Source organism: Leptonotus elevatus, chromosome 17, assembly GCF_054856555.1.
Source record: "Leptonotus elevatus isolate MCC_2025b chromosome 17, RoL_Lele_1.0, whole genome shotgun sequence".
Lineage (NCBI taxonomy): Eukaryota > Metazoa > Chordata > Actinopteri > Syngnathiformes > Syngnathidae > Leptonotus > Leptonotus elevatus.
This window is the reverse complement of record NC_141255.1, coordinates 16,383,043-16,400,283: the sequence shown is the minus strand read 5'-3', so window position 1 is coordinate 16,400,283 and position 17,241 is coordinate 16,383,043. Positions and strand designations below refer to the sequence as shown.

At 41.7% G+C, this 17,241-nt stretch overlaps 1 protein-coding gene across 2 annotated transcripts; it reads right to left on the bottom strand.

Moving 5' to 3' along the window:
* Window positions 1-404: 404 nt before the first annotated feature.
* On the bottom strand, window positions 405-16,903 carry LOC147160201 (fibulin-1-like). Of its 2 annotated transcripts, XM_086059607.1 has the most exons (17): window positions 16,806-16,903; window positions 16,559-16,691; window positions 14,371-14,506; window positions 14,146-14,296; window positions 13,244-13,360; window positions 12,417-12,506; window positions 12,196-12,333; window positions 11,984-12,121; window positions 10,354-10,497; window positions 10,152-10,271; window positions 8,291-8,416; window positions 8,075-8,194; window positions 6,561-6,692; window positions 3,898-4,021; window positions 1,727-1,869; window positions 1,531-1,665; window positions 405-1,198 (listed from the first exon to the last, which is right to left on the bottom strand). In XM_086059607.1, exons 1-17 carry the CDS (start codon window positions 16,855-16,857, stop codon window positions 1,059-1,061), a joined length of 2,139 nt encoding a protein of 712 aa, XP_085915733.1. In that variant the 5' UTR covers window positions 16,858-16,903; the 3' UTR covers window positions 405-1,058. The 2 variants fall into 2 exon arrangements, with proteins under 2 accessions (XP_085915733.1, XP_085915732.1); XM_086059606.1 differs by lacking the exons at window positions 16,559-16,691; window positions 16,806-16,903 and adding an exon at window positions 15,801-15,939.
* Between the last annotated feature and the right edge of the window lie 338 nt (window positions 16,904-17,241).

Below are 17,241 nucleotides of genomic sequence, written 5' to 3'. Positions count from 1 at the left end.
TTGGTTGGCCATGTGGAGCACGTCGGTGGTGGTCAAAGTCAGATCAGTTGATTATATACAAGGCAAAGTATTCGCCTTCAAGCCATTTTTCATCTTTAACATGAGTTATTTACAGAACAAAACATTTCCAGTATTGTATATCTGATTATTCATCCCTGCAAGCGGTAATAACTGGAAATATCCTCACAAAACTGGAAGTTGTTGAGGAAACTGGCCGTGTAAAGTTACAGGGAAAACAGGACATTCTGTGAGACTTGGATGACTTTGGAACCTCTGTTACATTAACTGGAAGATGGCTGGTGGAGGATGTGGTGGCTTTCCTCAGCACAAAACAAAACAGTGACCACATTTAATGACAATTAGTCTTTTAATAGTCACAACTAATTGCACAGTTCCAGTGTAAACGTTATAATCACTCAAGTATTCTTTGACATTCAACAAAATAGATTGAACTTCATGAAAAAAACAAGTCATATGTACATTTGCTGTATGAAAAATACTTTAAAATACTTTAAGAACATGCCCAAACATTCTTGGTGCACAGCATTGAGTTTCTTTCTTTCTTTCTCTCTTGCTTTCTTTCATTTAATAGTACTTTGTCTTCATAATTCCGAGTGAAAAAGCTCCACTTTATCATAAAACATAGATAAATTGGGCACGCTGAGGTGATAATTAGCTCCAACATACCTTTTTGTCACCCATACATTACATGTTTGTTGCAAATCTGGAATGTTTTTTTTTTTATCCATGAAATGTACTTCACTGTAGTTCACTTTTTTTGGGCTATTTCAATGCAGATAACTAATGATAAGTGTCTATCTGTATCATTTGGGCATACAATTTGGATTTTTCTAGCAAACAAATAGATTATACAGTATTCATCATGTAAAGCAGCATGTTTGCATAATTGAACGTTACGATGGTGACTACGGTAATCGTCAAGATGTACGTCATCATTCATCTTTTGATAATGTCGCCCTGTTTTTATAAATCTAATTTACCTCCATCTCCAGCAACATTTACAGAAAATAATGGTCGCTTCACGCATGTGGTACAACTCAGAACCAGAACTCTGAGATGACCATGTAGATGACAACCATGTTGCGGTGTGAGACTAATCCCGATTTGATGTAGTTCAAGGCCACATGCAGTTTGATGTCCCGGGGTCCAGGGACTGTCTTCACCTGGCGCACCACACCTGGGATAATGACACAGCAAGACACTATTAAATGGAGGACTAAGAAACCAAAAAACCCAAAACAATCAAAGTATTACTTTGCTACCACCTTGGTGTCAAGTGAAGTGAGGACTTATATTTAGACAAAAATAGTGCTTTGCTATCTATCTATCTATCTATCTATCATCCATCCATCCATCTATCTATCTATTATGTACAATTTAAAAGTCCACGAGACAGTAAGAAAGTAAAAAGTGAACCGTGATTTTTGTTTGGTGATCTTTGTGTGTGTTTTGCTTTCTGATGTAAAATAAGTGCCAGGTCTATTGAACAACTGAGTTTTTTCGTCTTACCAATGACATAACCTTGATGAAAGCGTTTCACGACATCATAGGAATCATGGTCGTCTGTCGCCATGATTTCAAATACGACGTCAATGTCGGTGTTGGGCAATTGAGCCGGCATCGACGTCCGCAGTAAAACGATTTCTGCGGAAGGAAAGTCATTTGTATGGCATTGAGCGCAAGATTTCAACGGCATCTGTTTCACCTTCAGGCTGATTAATGGTTCTATAGGTGGGCAGAGAGAGGACGGTGTAGGTGATGATGTGGACGGGGTCTCGCAAGCAGGCCAAGTTGTTGGGGTGGCAGGCCTTGTGGCAACGCATGCTGACTGAGTCCTTGTTCACCGATCTGAGGGAACAAAACAAGCAGGAGACACGTGAGAAGACGGCAGAGAAGGGATTAGTCACAATCTCGACACTTAGCCGCTGCTGGAGAACCTGGCAGCACCTGAATAGCCCTCATAATCTACCTTTCCGAGGGGAATGAGTGCCTTTGGATGAGTCCAAATCCGACGCTCCACTTCTACAATAACACTTACCCAAGTGAATACAGTGGGGCTTTCAAAATCTAACCGCAAAAAAAGCGCACAGGGACCAGATCCATCCAGCAGGTGAGTCCAAGTTGTTCACCGACTCAGAGGCCAATATTATGTGGTTGGCCCAGAATGCCAAAAAAAATCTATATTGATGTGATCCAGTGACATCACCAGCACAGGGTCAACATTGTGTCGAAAAATACACATCCAAACAAGCCTCATTCCAAAAATAAGATTCCAAAACAGAGATACTGTAATTATTGTCATGTTGCATATTAAATGATTAATGTGGTATTTTGACAAGGAGGCCCCTCCGATCCAAAGATTTACCATCACCGCAGTTATGCTACCTTTTTTTCAATCAACCTCTCGTAGGCAAGTGGAACACTGGAAAATAAAAAGTGTCCACTTGCGTTTATCCAGCTGACCGACGCGGCTACCGGCTTTTTGGTATCGTTTACAGCAAATTAAGTGTTAATCACCTGACACCGACACTCATGGGCACCATCCATCATGAGCGGTTCCACCGCTAATTGGGTCGCCATGCTGATGCTGGCCGGGGCCCCGAGGTGCCCAAAACCTAAGTGGCGAGCTTATTTTTCCTGCTGTCCGCTGAGGATGACTGGAAAAACTTGCTCTCAGAAACAGGAATGTGGAAGAGAAGAAGCAGGTACTGTGTGTGTGTGTGTGTTTGTCTTTGCTACATTGTGGGGCCCATACAAGCACGTTTTTCTGGTTTAACTAACATTGTGGGGACCGACTTGAAATTGTGGGGACATTTTGGTGGTCCCCACAAGTTCAGACCTCTTTTTGAGGGTCAAGACTTGGTTTTAGAGTTTAGGTTTGAATTTGGTTATGGTTGAGGTTAGGGTAAGGAATGGGGATAGGCAATCATTTTTGATGGTTGGGGTTAGGGGAAGGAGCTAGGAAATGCATTATGTCAATGAGATATCCCCACGATGATACAAAGACAAACGTGTGTGTGTTAGATGCAATTTTGTTGGTTTAATTGCAAATAAATAAAAAGGTGCACACAGTGAGAAGAAGCTGCCACACAGATGGGATGGAAAGAGGCCATCTAGTTATGGAGCAGTCAACAGCTAACTAGCGCCCTCTAGTAAGTTGAAAAGTGTACTGCAGTGCTACCCCTAATGCATGAGCCTCGATACAAGAGCTGTTGATTTTTTTTTCTACTTAAATACAAAAATAAAAATAAAAGTATATCAGGAAATGGACTAATAGGCTGCTACCTCTGAATTGTGGGAGGTCTCTTGGGGTAAAAAGGAGGTCTGCTGTCAACTAACAACTGCGAGGCAGACTTGCTAACTATTTCATGGCCACAAATTAGCATTTTGAGCGCATGTTTTTTGTATTTAATGGCTAAAGTTTTATTTTGAAGCTTTGTGGAACATAAATGTGATACACGAAGTAGAAATAAAAAAACATGAAAATGAATTAATGCAGCACTGCAGCAACAATTGTTATAGGAAAAAATGTATGAACAAAATATTTTTTTAATAACAAAATATTTGTTATTTATTTTAAATCATAAAAATAAAATAAACATATTTCTATATACATTTAACATGTTTTATTTAATAATTAATAATTATTAAATTAATCATATTTAATAAATACTTTTTTAAATTAGAATTAATGACTATTTTATTATTAAAATAAATTAGTAACAGATACAATTTAATTCAGCCCTTCAGCATAGAAATTTGCTCATCCTTACCCTACAGGGGTTCCAGAGAGGAAAAACAAGCAAAATGCCACAAGCAGAAAAGCTCAGATTCAAACCCACAAGTTTTCGGTTAGTAGACAAACAGTGTGCTCACCCTTGTTCTGCTCGTCGGTAGAAGCGTGGACACTGAAAAGTCAAACAGCGGTATCCTCCAAGGATGTTGAAGCAGTCCTGTGAAGTGGCGCAAGAGTGGCTCTCAGTTGCACACTCGTCAATATCTAAACACAAAAATGACATGCTTAGCACATTTGTGTTTGGAACAATCTGAATTATTTATCATAGTCATGTGGACAAAATTGTTAGTACTCCTCTGTTAATTGAAAGACAAACCTAAGGTGGTCACAGAAATAAGTTGAATCGAATAAAAGTAATACATTTTTTTGTGGAAATTAATCAATGAAAATGTTTCAGACCATGCTTATGCATCATTTTCTTTCTTTTTTTCTTTTTTTTTTTCTTTTTTTAAGAGCTCAGTATTGTTCATTCGGAAATGTCATCATCATTGCTCTTTTTTTTATATATATATATATATATATATTTTTTTTTTTTTTTTGTGTGTGGGTGAGTATGTGTATGTGCGTGCGTGCGTGCGTGCGTGTATTTGTTAGCTCACCAGAAAACCTATTAGAAAAAATCTCATACCGTTCACCTAAACCGAACACCAGGAGACCCGAGGGGACCGAAGAAAACCAAGGAAGGTGAAATCCAGCACCGACCAGACACCCTCCACCAGAACTCCTCCCCAGCCCAAGAAACATCCAGACCCCAACAAATCCAAAAAACATAAAATCAGGGAGGCCTCAAGAGACCAAAGGAGAGACCGAGAAAAGGAAGGAAGGACAGACGAAGCCGCGTGAGATCCGCAGACACCAGCCTCCACCGATTCAATAACCTGAGGAGGAAACAGATTGTGTCTGAGTTTCGGTAGATGCTGGTGTGGTGGATCTGGCATGCATGAAAATCTCCACCAAAGAGGGGAGCCGTCGACCCCCGCCGGAACAGAGCAAGCGCAACACCTCAGGGCCCCCCAGGCCGCGGCAGCGCCAAAGGACGACCCCCGGGCCCCGCCAGGGCCACCGGCCGGAGAGCAAACCCAGGAGCAGGAGCGCCCCCCACCCCAACACGGCCCGCGCCCCCGGCCCAACGCAGCAGGATGGGGCACTGCAGGCCCACCAGGCACCCCACCGGCCCCCAACCCCCGCCCCCCCCCCACGACCCCCCGCCCCCCATCCACCCCCGCCACCCACCCCAACCCAGCCCCAGCCGCCCCCAATCCCCCATACACCCCCCACCCCCAGCACCCCCCACCCCGCAACCCCCCCCACCGCCCCCCCAACAAAGCCGCCCCCCCCGACCCCACCCCGACCAACCGGCAGCCCCCCGACCCCCAGCCCCCGGGGACCACCCGCACCCAGGCACCGGCGCCGAAGAGGGGCCGGACAGTGGAGCGGAGAGGGCAGCCGCGCCCACCCCACCCCCCGCCGTGTGGAAGGACGGAACACCGGGGGCAGAAGGGGGAGATGGGGGCACCGGAGGGCGGCCGACACCCCCGAACCCCAGGCCCAGCGGGGGAAGGCCCCGGTCGTCACCCCAGCGTTCTTTGTGAAAATTAACCCCTGTTACTGAGTCCGCCAGCTCGCGGACTGGCGAACTCTACCCCTAAACCGTGAATGTGACCCCACCCAGTGTATATACAAGTGTGTGTGTGTGGTGCATTAAAATTAGGAGCAGGTGAACCGGAGCCGATGGAAATGATATTCCCACGCTCCGATCCACCCGCCACCCAAGCATGTTGCTGAGTGTATGTGGTGCATTAAAAAAAATAGATAAGGCGGGGGGGGGGGGGGGGTGGCGACACGGACCGGGGACCGCAGCACTGCTCTATACTGCGGCCCCCAACCGATGGCACCCCCACAAGCCCCCCCCCCCCACCCACAAGTTGTGTGGTGTATTAAAATTGGAGGGGAGTTGTAGGGTGAAGACGGTGTTTCCACCCTACCCCACCCCCCAAAGTGTGTTATGTGCCCTATATGTCTATAAAAGTGTATTGTGCAAACCTAGTGTAGTGAGTTAAGAGGAGTGACCAGCGGGGCCCTCCCCAACCGGGCGGGGGCAGGAGGCGCACCGGCCCACCAAGCCCCCACCCACCCCACCAGGACCCCGGCGGGCATATGGGACCCGTCCGGCGGAGCGATAGGGCTCGCCCCCCGGATACTGGGTCCCGCCGAGGTGTCAGGACGCCCACCGGAGCGGGGCGGGCACGACACCAAACCCCAGCCACCCCCGCCGGCCCCCATAGCACCGAGACCCGGGCCATGGATGGAGCCCCCGGCCCAGGGGAGGGGAAGGAAGGCGTACCGGGGAAGGGGAAGGGAGGAGGGAAGGGGACGACAAGAAGGGCATCATTTTCTTTCTAATCTCCTGAGATAACTTTCTCCTTCGCTTCCATGTTCATGGATTAGCCGACTGACTAATTACAAGTTTGAAGAAACCTGTGATGCTAATTAGAGAGCACATCTTGTTTGAACACATCCCTATGGTCAAATTATTTTTCATCTTTTCTAGGGGTACCTTCATTTTTGTCCAAGCCTGTTTCATTAGTTTGTTTTTAAAGATTATGTTGAACCACAATTCAAAAAAAATGTCAATTTTGATTGGTTACTTTTAATAACAACATGAGATTCAAGTCATTTCTGTGACTGACACATGGGTACCAACAATTTTGTGTGTTGCTAGGAACAAGATGTGAGGAATGACCTTGGCAAGTGCGGCCATTCGAGGCCAGGGTGTAACCCACTGATGGGCAGGTGCAGTCAAAGCTCCCCGGTGAGTTGAAGCAGTGGTAGGCGCACACTTGGCTGGCGGTGGGCAGCGCGCACTCGTCGATATCTGATGGTCAACACAGCTTGTTGACATCAGCAGCAATTGATCATGGGAGTGGATGACTAAATACATGTGTGCACTCAACGCCAAACGAGGTCAAGTTCCAACCAATCATTTTTTATAGGTTACATTTTTAAATAGACAACAACAAAAAATCACACTCACATTCTCTGAGGACAAATTAAAACTAGAAGTGGTGCATCACGGGCCACATACCAATCATTTGAATTAAATTTGCTATAAATAATAGAATAATAAATTGAGCATTTCATATCTTTGTTATTAAAATGAACCATTTTACATATTTTACAACACATTTTCACTATTTTTTAAAACAAAAAACAAATGTAGCCCTTGATCCCAAATGTTTGCCCAACTTGTAATCTTAAATGAACCTAACATGGGATGTTTTGGAAATGTGAAAAGCCATCACTGCAAAAACTGAAATCCTAACTCAAATATAATTTCTTAGATTTAACCTAAATGTGCTTATTTTGCTTTGAGAAGTTATTTTTACAATGAAATTCTCAGACATTGCTTATTTTAAGATACTTATTTTTAGATACTATTTGATCAAGCAGTTCTGATATTACAGCCAGTTTTAAGTACTGTGATGCTTAACACAAACATTGTCCACATTTTAAGATGACTAACCAACATCAAACGCCTTAAACTGGGGTTTCGTATGGGCTTTCGAATTTTCTTATTTTAAGATTTTGCATAATATAGTAATAAGATAAATGGAAAAAATGTTTTTGTTATGTTTACTAAGATAATTTTTTCTCTTTCCAGGAAGTACACTACTAATAGCTCAGTGGTTGACTGGTTAGAGTGTCTACCCTCAGACTGGGAGGTTGTGGGTTCAATCTCTGCCTGGGTTATACCACAGAATATAAAAATGGGACCTGTTACCTCCGTGCTTGACACTCAGGCAAGTTGGCCATACGTAAATGAATATGTATGCATTTTAAGAAAATAATTCTATATATTACAATTGAAAAAAGTCAACATTACTTGTTTTAGTCTAAAAATACTATTTTCAAGACCGCTAGGATTGATATGGGCCTAGCATTGTTTTCTTATTTTTCAAAATAAAATAAAAAACAGGTAAATTTGAGCAAATGTTTCTTGTTCTGTTGGCAGATAATTTTGCTTTTATTTGAAGTAATAGCTTTCTTATTTAACTATGTTTGTATTCTTAAATTTTCAACTGTGTTGACAAGGAGCTGTTATAACATCTCAAACTCCACACAGGATGACCCGAAGTAAGAGTTGAAGCATGAATTTTAGAACTGCGAGGCCAGCGTGCTAACCATGAGGTGCTGCCCCAGTTCCAATTCCTCAAATTTCCTGATAGCATGAGTCTGTCTAGTGGGTCAAAGTCGCACCTTCACATGTTGTCCCATCAACGTCACTCAGCTGATAACCACGGTAACAGTAGCACTGGTAGGAGCCGTAGACGTTGACACACTCCTGGTTGCACGGGCTAGACTCACACTCGTTGACATCTGGACAAAAATACAACCCAATAAAAAACGTGAAATAAAAACATGCCTTGACAAAGAGTAAAAAAGTCACAAGTCTGAAAGTTTTGAATGAATCACCTTCACAATTCCTGCCATCAAAGGATAGTTTGAAGCCAGTGGGACAGGTGCACTCGTACGAACCTTCTGTGTTCACACACTTGTGGGCACATACCTTCCTGGGATAATACTTGCATTCATTGACATCTAGAAAGTAGATCACAAATACATTCAAGACAGTGGCAAGCTGTGACAAGTAAATTCATCATAATGCACAAGCTATGTTACTCTTTACATTTACTACACACTCTGACAAGCGCTGGGTCAAAAATAATTCAAATTGGGTGAAATACGTAACCCAGCGCTGGGTCCAAAAGGGACTGAACCCATGCTGAATTTTTCATACCGAGCGCATTGGGTTGAGGATTTGACCCAGCAAATTAGGTCATCCAACAAAAGTACTCATGCTGATGAGTTAAAGCTATGCTAACAACTAATGTGTAATCAGGTTATCAGTATCGATTATTGCCATTTCGAAGAATGTGACTTTAAATTACAGCTATCAAACAATTAAACTTTTTAATCAGGTTAATCACATCTTGGAATTTTGGTAAATCATTAATCACTTAATTAAAAAGGCTTTTTATCAACATTTTATGCCCGCCAAATTTGAAGAGCTCTTATACATTTAATGTTATGAGGACATCTTCAACATTTTTTGATCCACTGCCCATGCTCATCTTCCTCTTTTTCTAATCAGTTATTTACTTGCATAATGTAAAATACATTTTAAAAATGATCACAATATTTTGACATGAGCAAATAAATGATACACGTCAACATTTATGAAATGCTTTACTTTAAAGGATTTTTGTGCAGTTTGTCACTTTTTTACTCGCGACTGCCACTTCTGGCCCAAAGCGTAACTGCAAGATCTGTGTCAGGCTCGTTCATGGTGCGCGTGCGAGTAAGTGCACGATCTTAAAGCAACAGCCACAGTTTACAAATGAAGACATGACTTTAAATGAGGTAAGAAAAACTCCGCCCCTCCCCAAAGAAACTGTGGAGTCAAGTCAAGTCAAGTGTGAAGGTCCGCACACTTAGTCTACTATAAAGGGAAGATAAAAGATGATAGGTGAAGTCAGGGCTCTTCGTACTCATCTGGGCATTGGTGGAGCATGCATGATGTAAAAAAAAGCTTTAATATTACCTTTTTAAACTGCACAATGCATCTTTAATGCATGTAGTTCTGTTTATTGCTCAACACAACCTGTGCTACCTTTAATGTAACCATCCGCTGTCAAGCTAAAGGATCAGCTGTGGTCAAAATTAATAGCACGATTAATTTGCATTATTACAAGATAATTTTGTTTGTGATTAATCAAATGATTACTGCTTTAACTTTGACAGCACTACTTTAAATGTACTGTAACTTAAGACAGTGCTTCTCAATAATTTTTTGTCACGCCCACCCACACGAAGTAAAAAAATCAAATAAAAATCGCACTCCCCGAACCCCCCACACCTCCAACTCTCCGCTGCGACTATAAACAGTATCATTTGTCTAGAAAAATTGTTGTAAGTACTCCTCTGCAGAGGAACTAATACTCCTTGCACAGTCTCTGACAAATGAGAGTGCCACTGCCACCTACTTGAGTAGATGTGTTATTTTTTATTCTAGTATGTCCCCCACTGAGTCACACATTTTTTGGTTGGAACTGACTAATGCCATTGCCATTAATTTCAAAGTGTACAAATCATTTTCAAAATACTTTTTTGAGTAATGACTGTGGTCACAGAACAAATGAAACTTGTATCTCAAGGCAGCACTGTACAAAATCATGGAACAAATATCCGATTTTAGGTTGAAAATGTTGGTCATGGCTTCTTGTCGTGCCCACAACTCACTAAAGACACGTTCAGGATGAAATATTATTTTTACCTTCACAGAGCTTGCTGATGCTGTTGAACACAAAGCCACTATTGCATTGACAACGGTACGTGCCCACCATGTTAACGCATCTGTGGCCCCCACACACACCCGTCTTGCACTCGTCGACATCTATCGGAGAAACAACGAAGCAAAAGCAGGCTGCGGAACTGAGATTCCCAAAGGCAATTGTTGCAATGGTAAAAGCAGGTACCTTCGCAGCGTGTGGCCTCCGCGTTCAGGTGGTAGCCTCGTCCACATGTGATGGTGTTCTTGCGACAAATGTACGAGCCCTGCGTGTTGATGCACATGTGGTTGGACTGGCAGGGACTTGGTTGGGCCACACATTCGTCGATGTCTAAATGAGACGATGCAAACACCCATTTTGGTGTCAAATATTATAAAAATCAAACGACAAAGGATACTATTACAACCTGTCCTTAATTTCATGGTTCAGGTTTTCAAATTTGTGGTTATAAAGCACTGCAATGAAATATTCTCAATTTTCATGGGGGGATATGATGTGGTCTTTTCCACTGATCTGAATATAAGACAGGATAGCCGATAGGCCAAGACTTTAGAAGTCGAGAGGCCGCCATATTGCTCCGCCCAAGAAATGTTTCTTGGCATACGATCATACACATTTACAGTATCGAAAATGGAGAATATTTGAGACAGTACTTAGTAGAAACAGCATGATTTATGATGTTTTAAATGTATTAAACATAAACAAGAGGACTTAAGACATTTTACAACTAGCCTTAAATACATGTATAAATTATATGCTTAATGATGTTTACAGGAGGAAACTTGTACATTTTTTAAATTAAAGAATTATAACTGTAATTCAACAAAAGATGCCTCTGCCAAATCCAATATTGGGGTCTAAGGAACTGAGTGATAAAAGAAAAAGGGGGTCTTTAAAGCAGCACATACTGTCCACTTGTTTTTTTGTTTTGTTTTTTAATACTAACTGACTACGAGCTGTATATGTCTCATCTGTATGTATACCGTATAGCTTATACTGTAGTCTGCTTGCGAGAGGGGAGGAGCAAGATGGCCGCCCTGTGACTTCAGCGGCTTGCACGGGCGTGTATGGGCTTTTCTTTCAGTTTGAAGTGGAAACGTTTTATTATTTGCATTATTTTTTTGGGCCATACATAACAAAAAAATTAAAATGAATAAAGTATTACTGGTATACCTTAAGTACCTTGTGCACTAAAAGTGAAAGTATGCTTCTGCTTCTCTGCTTTGCCTGTGCAGTGTACTCAAAATTATTATTATTATTTTAAATGCATATATAACAATTTGATATATATCATTGACTCATTAAATTCTTGCTTCAATTGAGTTGTTCCTGTTTTTTTGTTTTGTTTTTTGTTTCAATCAATTCAAACATGCTAGTTGTATGGCATTGGTGCATTATGATCTTGTTTTACGTGTTTTGCCGCCATCTTGTGGCATCTACACATAACCGCAAACCCATTTTGCAGTTTCACTTTATGAAGTGGCTTGTTTCATTTCCTAAGAACGGAACTGTGAGTAATTGATCGCCTCAAACAGGTTTGTAATTACCCATAGTTGCTATAAGATGGCAGCAAAGCACAATTTTTCTATTAGACACAGCCCAAGCCTGAATTTCTCCTCCCCACAGTTCTTAATTGGGCACCAAAATACCCAGATGGGGCTTTAATAGACATGGCTATAAGCAATTTTTCAAGGAATAACGGATGCTACGGTACCCCCAAACCACAATCCACACATTTCAGATCAGGATACCAAAAAGTAGAACACATCTGTATCATTTTTTGTAAAGCGGACTACTTTAACGTGTCATCTTTTACCAATGCAGCTGCCGATAGCGTCTTGACTAAACCCTTCTGGACACTTTTCCTTTGGGTAACATCGGAAGGAACCTTCAGTGTTGACGCACTCGAAGTTCAGTCCGCAGTTGTGAATATTCAAAGCACATTCGTCAATGTCTGGAATAAAGTCGATAATCAAATGTTGCATGGATTGTGTCGGCGTTGGTGAGGATGTTGTCCTTACGCGTTACCTTTGCACTGGTTACTGTCCGTGAGCTCGTACCCGGTGCCGCAGCCAGTTTCCCGCTGGCAGCGGAACGAGCCTTCTGTGTTGATACACGCTTGGCCGATGACACAGTTGTGGGCGCCGAGTAGACACTCGTTAATATCTGCCAACAGAATCACACACTTAATCAAGTCAAAGAAATCTTATTATTAATGAAATATTTGAAAAAAGATTGCTACCATTCACCTTCACAGGTTATTCCGTCACGTCGTAGACGATAACCAAAGTAACAAGCACACATGCCGTCCTCAATACAACGCTGGGAGCAATTCATGGCTGGAGAGTTTTGAGACAAGGATGGAAAATTTTACAGTCATTCAAAGTATACAAAAGAGCTTAATCACTTGCAGCCATTTTCACTGAAGCAACCCCCTTCGCTCCCGGCTGTTTAAGTGGATTTTGACTGATTTTTCAAGGCCCACAGAATATTGTGTTCTATTCCTGTAACGACATGGAACTTACCAAAAAAAGATTAGAGTATTTTCTTTCATCAGGAAAACTAAGTATATTTGTATCTGGTTCCGTTTGGCAGCCATTAGTATTAGAATATAGCTAAATTTCATCATTATTCACATTCCTGTTGAAAATACTGTCAAAAAGAGCTTGTTGTAACATGGCAATGGCTGATCTCGTATACTCTGCTGCCACCTTCTGGCCATTTTTTTGTAATAACTACCATTGCTTTAAGCCACCTCTTCAAGTCAGAAGCTGCATCAAAGCCTTCTGTATGCTCTAGCATTAAAAAAACAACAACAACGTATAAAAGTGTTTTGGGGAGTAAAGGACAAAGTATTAAAAAACGTATTTACACATTTTTGAGTTTGAATGAGTTAAATACATGTTTATTTTCTTCAGACAATTTTTAAGAAACTTAAAAGCTGTATAAAACAAAGATGAATGCCATAACCCCAAATGAAATAGTTAGCGGTGGTTAAACCCACATTCAGTACATCAAACCATCCATCCATCATTAGCTTTTATTATGACAAATGAGGTCATAAAAGAGGTCAAACCTGTGCAGTTGTCTGCTGCCACGAGAGGCACCATGGTCAAATTCACTGGAGGCAATGTGGGAGCATTCAATGGAAGCAATGTGGGAGCATTCAATGGAAGCAATGTGGTAACATTCCCTGAAAAAAAAAACATGGCACATTGGGCCAAAAATGGCATTAAATGGTCGCCATTTGGCGAGGAGGCTGCCATTTTGTTTGCATTTTTCCCACCATACAACTTGACTGTTTGGATGAGAAACTCAAATAGCACAAATCATCACTTTATACGTCCTTATCCTGTATACCAAAGCAACTATCAATGTACATGATGTTGCTTTGTTTTTAAACATTATCAATAAGCATGTGGCGTTAAGTGCTCATTATACAAACCGCACAGTACAAAAACACTGGACAAGAATTGCTGTACTGCATTATGGAACATGTCCTTACTTTCAATGGTACATAGATAAGAGGTGGGATACATTACATTTTAAGATAGTCAGTAGTAGTGCTATGAATCAGACTTATGTTTTTCGTACACACATTAGATGAGTTGGGATCCACTTTGGGTGTAAGTGCGAAAACACCAAATTTAACACACCTGCTCCCCATTCACAACAGAGACCTTGTAACAAGTCACAAGACACAATACACAGGGGAGATAAAATGGCTAATTAGGAACAAGTTTCACTCACGGGTGTCCTCACTTTTGTTGCAGTTGACACATTAATGACTGTGTATTGAGTTATTTTAAGGTGACCATGACAGCAAATTTACTATTAAACAAACTGAACATTGACTACTTAACACTGTCGCAAGGTGTAATTTTTTTCAATGTTATCTCATGGTTGAAAACATTTACAAAAATTTGAGGGATACGCAGTGCTCTATTTATAGAAATAGCGCATGTAAGTGTGTATCACCTGCAGTAGAATTAAATTCCACCGTGATGTTATTGGCACAGCAGTTTTCAGCGACATGCGTGCACTCTTTCCCCAGCGACATGTAACTCAAGCCGCAGGCCGGGTCTTGTTCCTCCGCTGCCATGCCCAACAGGCAGCAGTCACAGCACCGCTGAACACACACAATTGCGACATTGGGATCAAAAACACAAACAGATACATAGCTGGGAGCCGATGATACGTCACCTTGGCGATTTGATTCTCCCAAGGCTTCCCAGGGAAGAAGTGCCTCTCGCAAGCTTTCTGCCAGGTGGCCATAGTGGCACCGGCGTCGCACAGCCGCTGCTCCACCACCGCTATGCAGCACTGTTCCTGGGCCAGCCTGCACCACACACAAGAAACACAAACATCATTACTACTATTAACGCTGTAAGGCCACAAAAATAAAATATCATCTTGCGATACAAGCAAAAAATCTGAGATACAAGAGTGCTTTGACCCCCACCATTAATTGGCGCCAGCAAACTTTACAACATCCAGCCGTCATCTATTCACATTGTTTTCCTTGCAGTGAAAGGGCAACGTCACTTGATGGCGCTAATTAAGCTGGTCAGCCCACTGACAATAAAATCCATAGAAGAAAAACAATAGAGGTGGATGGATGGATGACGATAGATCAATGTATGTGTGTGGATGATAGATAGATGGATAATGATGGCTAGAGGGATGGAGGCATGAATGAGTGAGGGATGGCTGGATGCATATCTTCCCTAATCTTTCCCAATGAGCATTTATCCTGTTGTACTTTTATATTCTGCATTCTTGTTACTATTTTCTTTCCAATTGGTTAAATTAGCGATTTAACAATGAATAATACATTTTAAAAATATATTACTGTATTATTAAACAATTTTACAAATAGCTTAGCTAAGTATATATATATATATATATATATATATATATATATATATATATATATATGTGTGTGTGTGTGTGTGTGTGTCGTGCAGTGAGCTCTAGCTTTGGTTAGGCAGGCAGTCGCAAATTGAAACGCACACACCAATTACAAATTTGTGTGTCGGCAGGCGAGTGTACAACGTAAACTAGGGTGACCATATTTTAATTTCCAAAAAAGGAGGACACTCAGCCTGACCTCGAGATACTTGATACTCAAATACAAGATGCCATACATTCAAACTATTTTAACATATGCCTCCTCTGTATGGGTAGAAAATAAAACAAAAAAACATTACTCTCTTTTGAAGTCTTACATTTTTTGCTCCGCAACTTTTTTTTTTTCTTTCTTTTTTTTTTACTTCGAGCGGGGTTCGTACCCATCGCCTCTGGTGCGGCAACTCAACATTTGCCACTCAGCTAAAGTTCTGGAACACCGTCAACCAGTGCACAGTCTGCCAGCCACAGTAAAAGTTGCAGGGCCTCCTATTTGCCGCACAAAAAACGGACAATTTTAAACCCGCCCGGACGCCCGGAAAGAATGTAATAAAGTGAATATCTCCCCGTAAAACAGCCTAATTGCTCACAAAATCAGGCTTGCAATAGCAATGCCAAACACCATGTAAAGTGAAACAGCCAGTTATTCGAAGCACATCCACAAAGCCAATCTTTACTTTTGCACAATTCTTTGTGAAAAGTAAGAATAATTCTTTGTCCCTTACTTTGCTGAAGATCCGGTAGCTAAGGCGTTGGTCTCACATCCTTCAAAATATGATGTTTTTCCTCAAAAGAAAGGCGTGAAAATAGTTGTATATTCTCCAGAGTGGCGTCATCTTACCACTTTGCTGTGCAGTGTGCACTAAGTGTGTTTCGAATTCACAAATGCACTGTAGGAACGTACATAGGAATAATACAGTGACGTAAAAAAGGCTACGTAGCGATCTGCCTATTTGCGTAAAGGACTTTTCTACTGGGAAACTGACTTCGCATGCAAGAACACACATCGCTACGCAGACAGGGCTGGGAAAAGCACAGAGTAGCGGTGTGCCGTCAGGAAGGTAATTTTTGCAGCATTTTTGCCTGCAGGCAAGTAATGAGTAATTTTTAATTGAGGTATGAAAATCCCAAAATGTTGTCACTTTTAAACCTATAGGTAGTGTAGGCTTTCTGAAATGAAAGAAATAATTAAAATAAATCGGAAAAGCCAAACGGTTTCAACTTTCATTTTAGCCTGGGGTAGACAGTGCCTACCTTGCCTATCCTGACCGCACGAGAAAAGTTGGTGTTTAAAGTGCTCCAGGGGGGAACTTAACACATGTCCCACCAATTACATGCAGTGGGACTTGATTTGCAGGCCAGAGAGGATTCCCTGCACGCTTCTAAACATCTCAGCTAAGCAACTGTAAACCAATCAATACAGTGCAAGTGTCTGCCCTAGTAGGGAACAAAGGTTGCACAGAAAGCAAGGTGCGCTCTTTACCTGCACGTGTGGTAGTGTGAGATGTAGGGCAGGTCGTTGCAGTTCGGCAGGGTTCGAGCCCTCTCCTTGCCATCCTCGCAGCAGCCGTATAACGTGTGCGGATGCACCGATTCTGTCGACTCTATAACAATACCTAAATTATGGTATAACAAGATGGTTCATTTTGATGTCATGATTTGAGGAATAAGCGGTTTGCAAACTGGCTGGATGTATTCGAAGTCATAAGGAAAGGAATAAGTGTTCTTACCGTATCCACGAGGAAAAGCGCACACAACAAGAAATATAGTCCACAGTGCCATTCCGCAGTGTTGGGTCGCACACTTGTTCAAGTTGCGTGTTGACTGAGCCGAGTTGTCAGGAAGGACGCGTCTCGACTTGGTCATAGTGGGAGTGTGAATTCGTGCGTGGGTGGGGTGGGGTGGGGTGGTGTGGTGGTGGGGAGCGGCTTGCAATGTGTTAACAAAGCATCGCCACAGGAAAGTTGATATAATAATAATAATTTTAAAAAAATTAGTGTAGTAGCACTTAAAAGACAAAAAACTGAATAATATGATTGTACATAAATATTGTCCAAAAATGAACTTGACCTTTACAAAAAAATCTCTTCTAACAAAAACAATCTTAAAACAAACTTTAAATCATATTTTTCATTTATTTATATATTTTTAATTAAAAAAATGGAT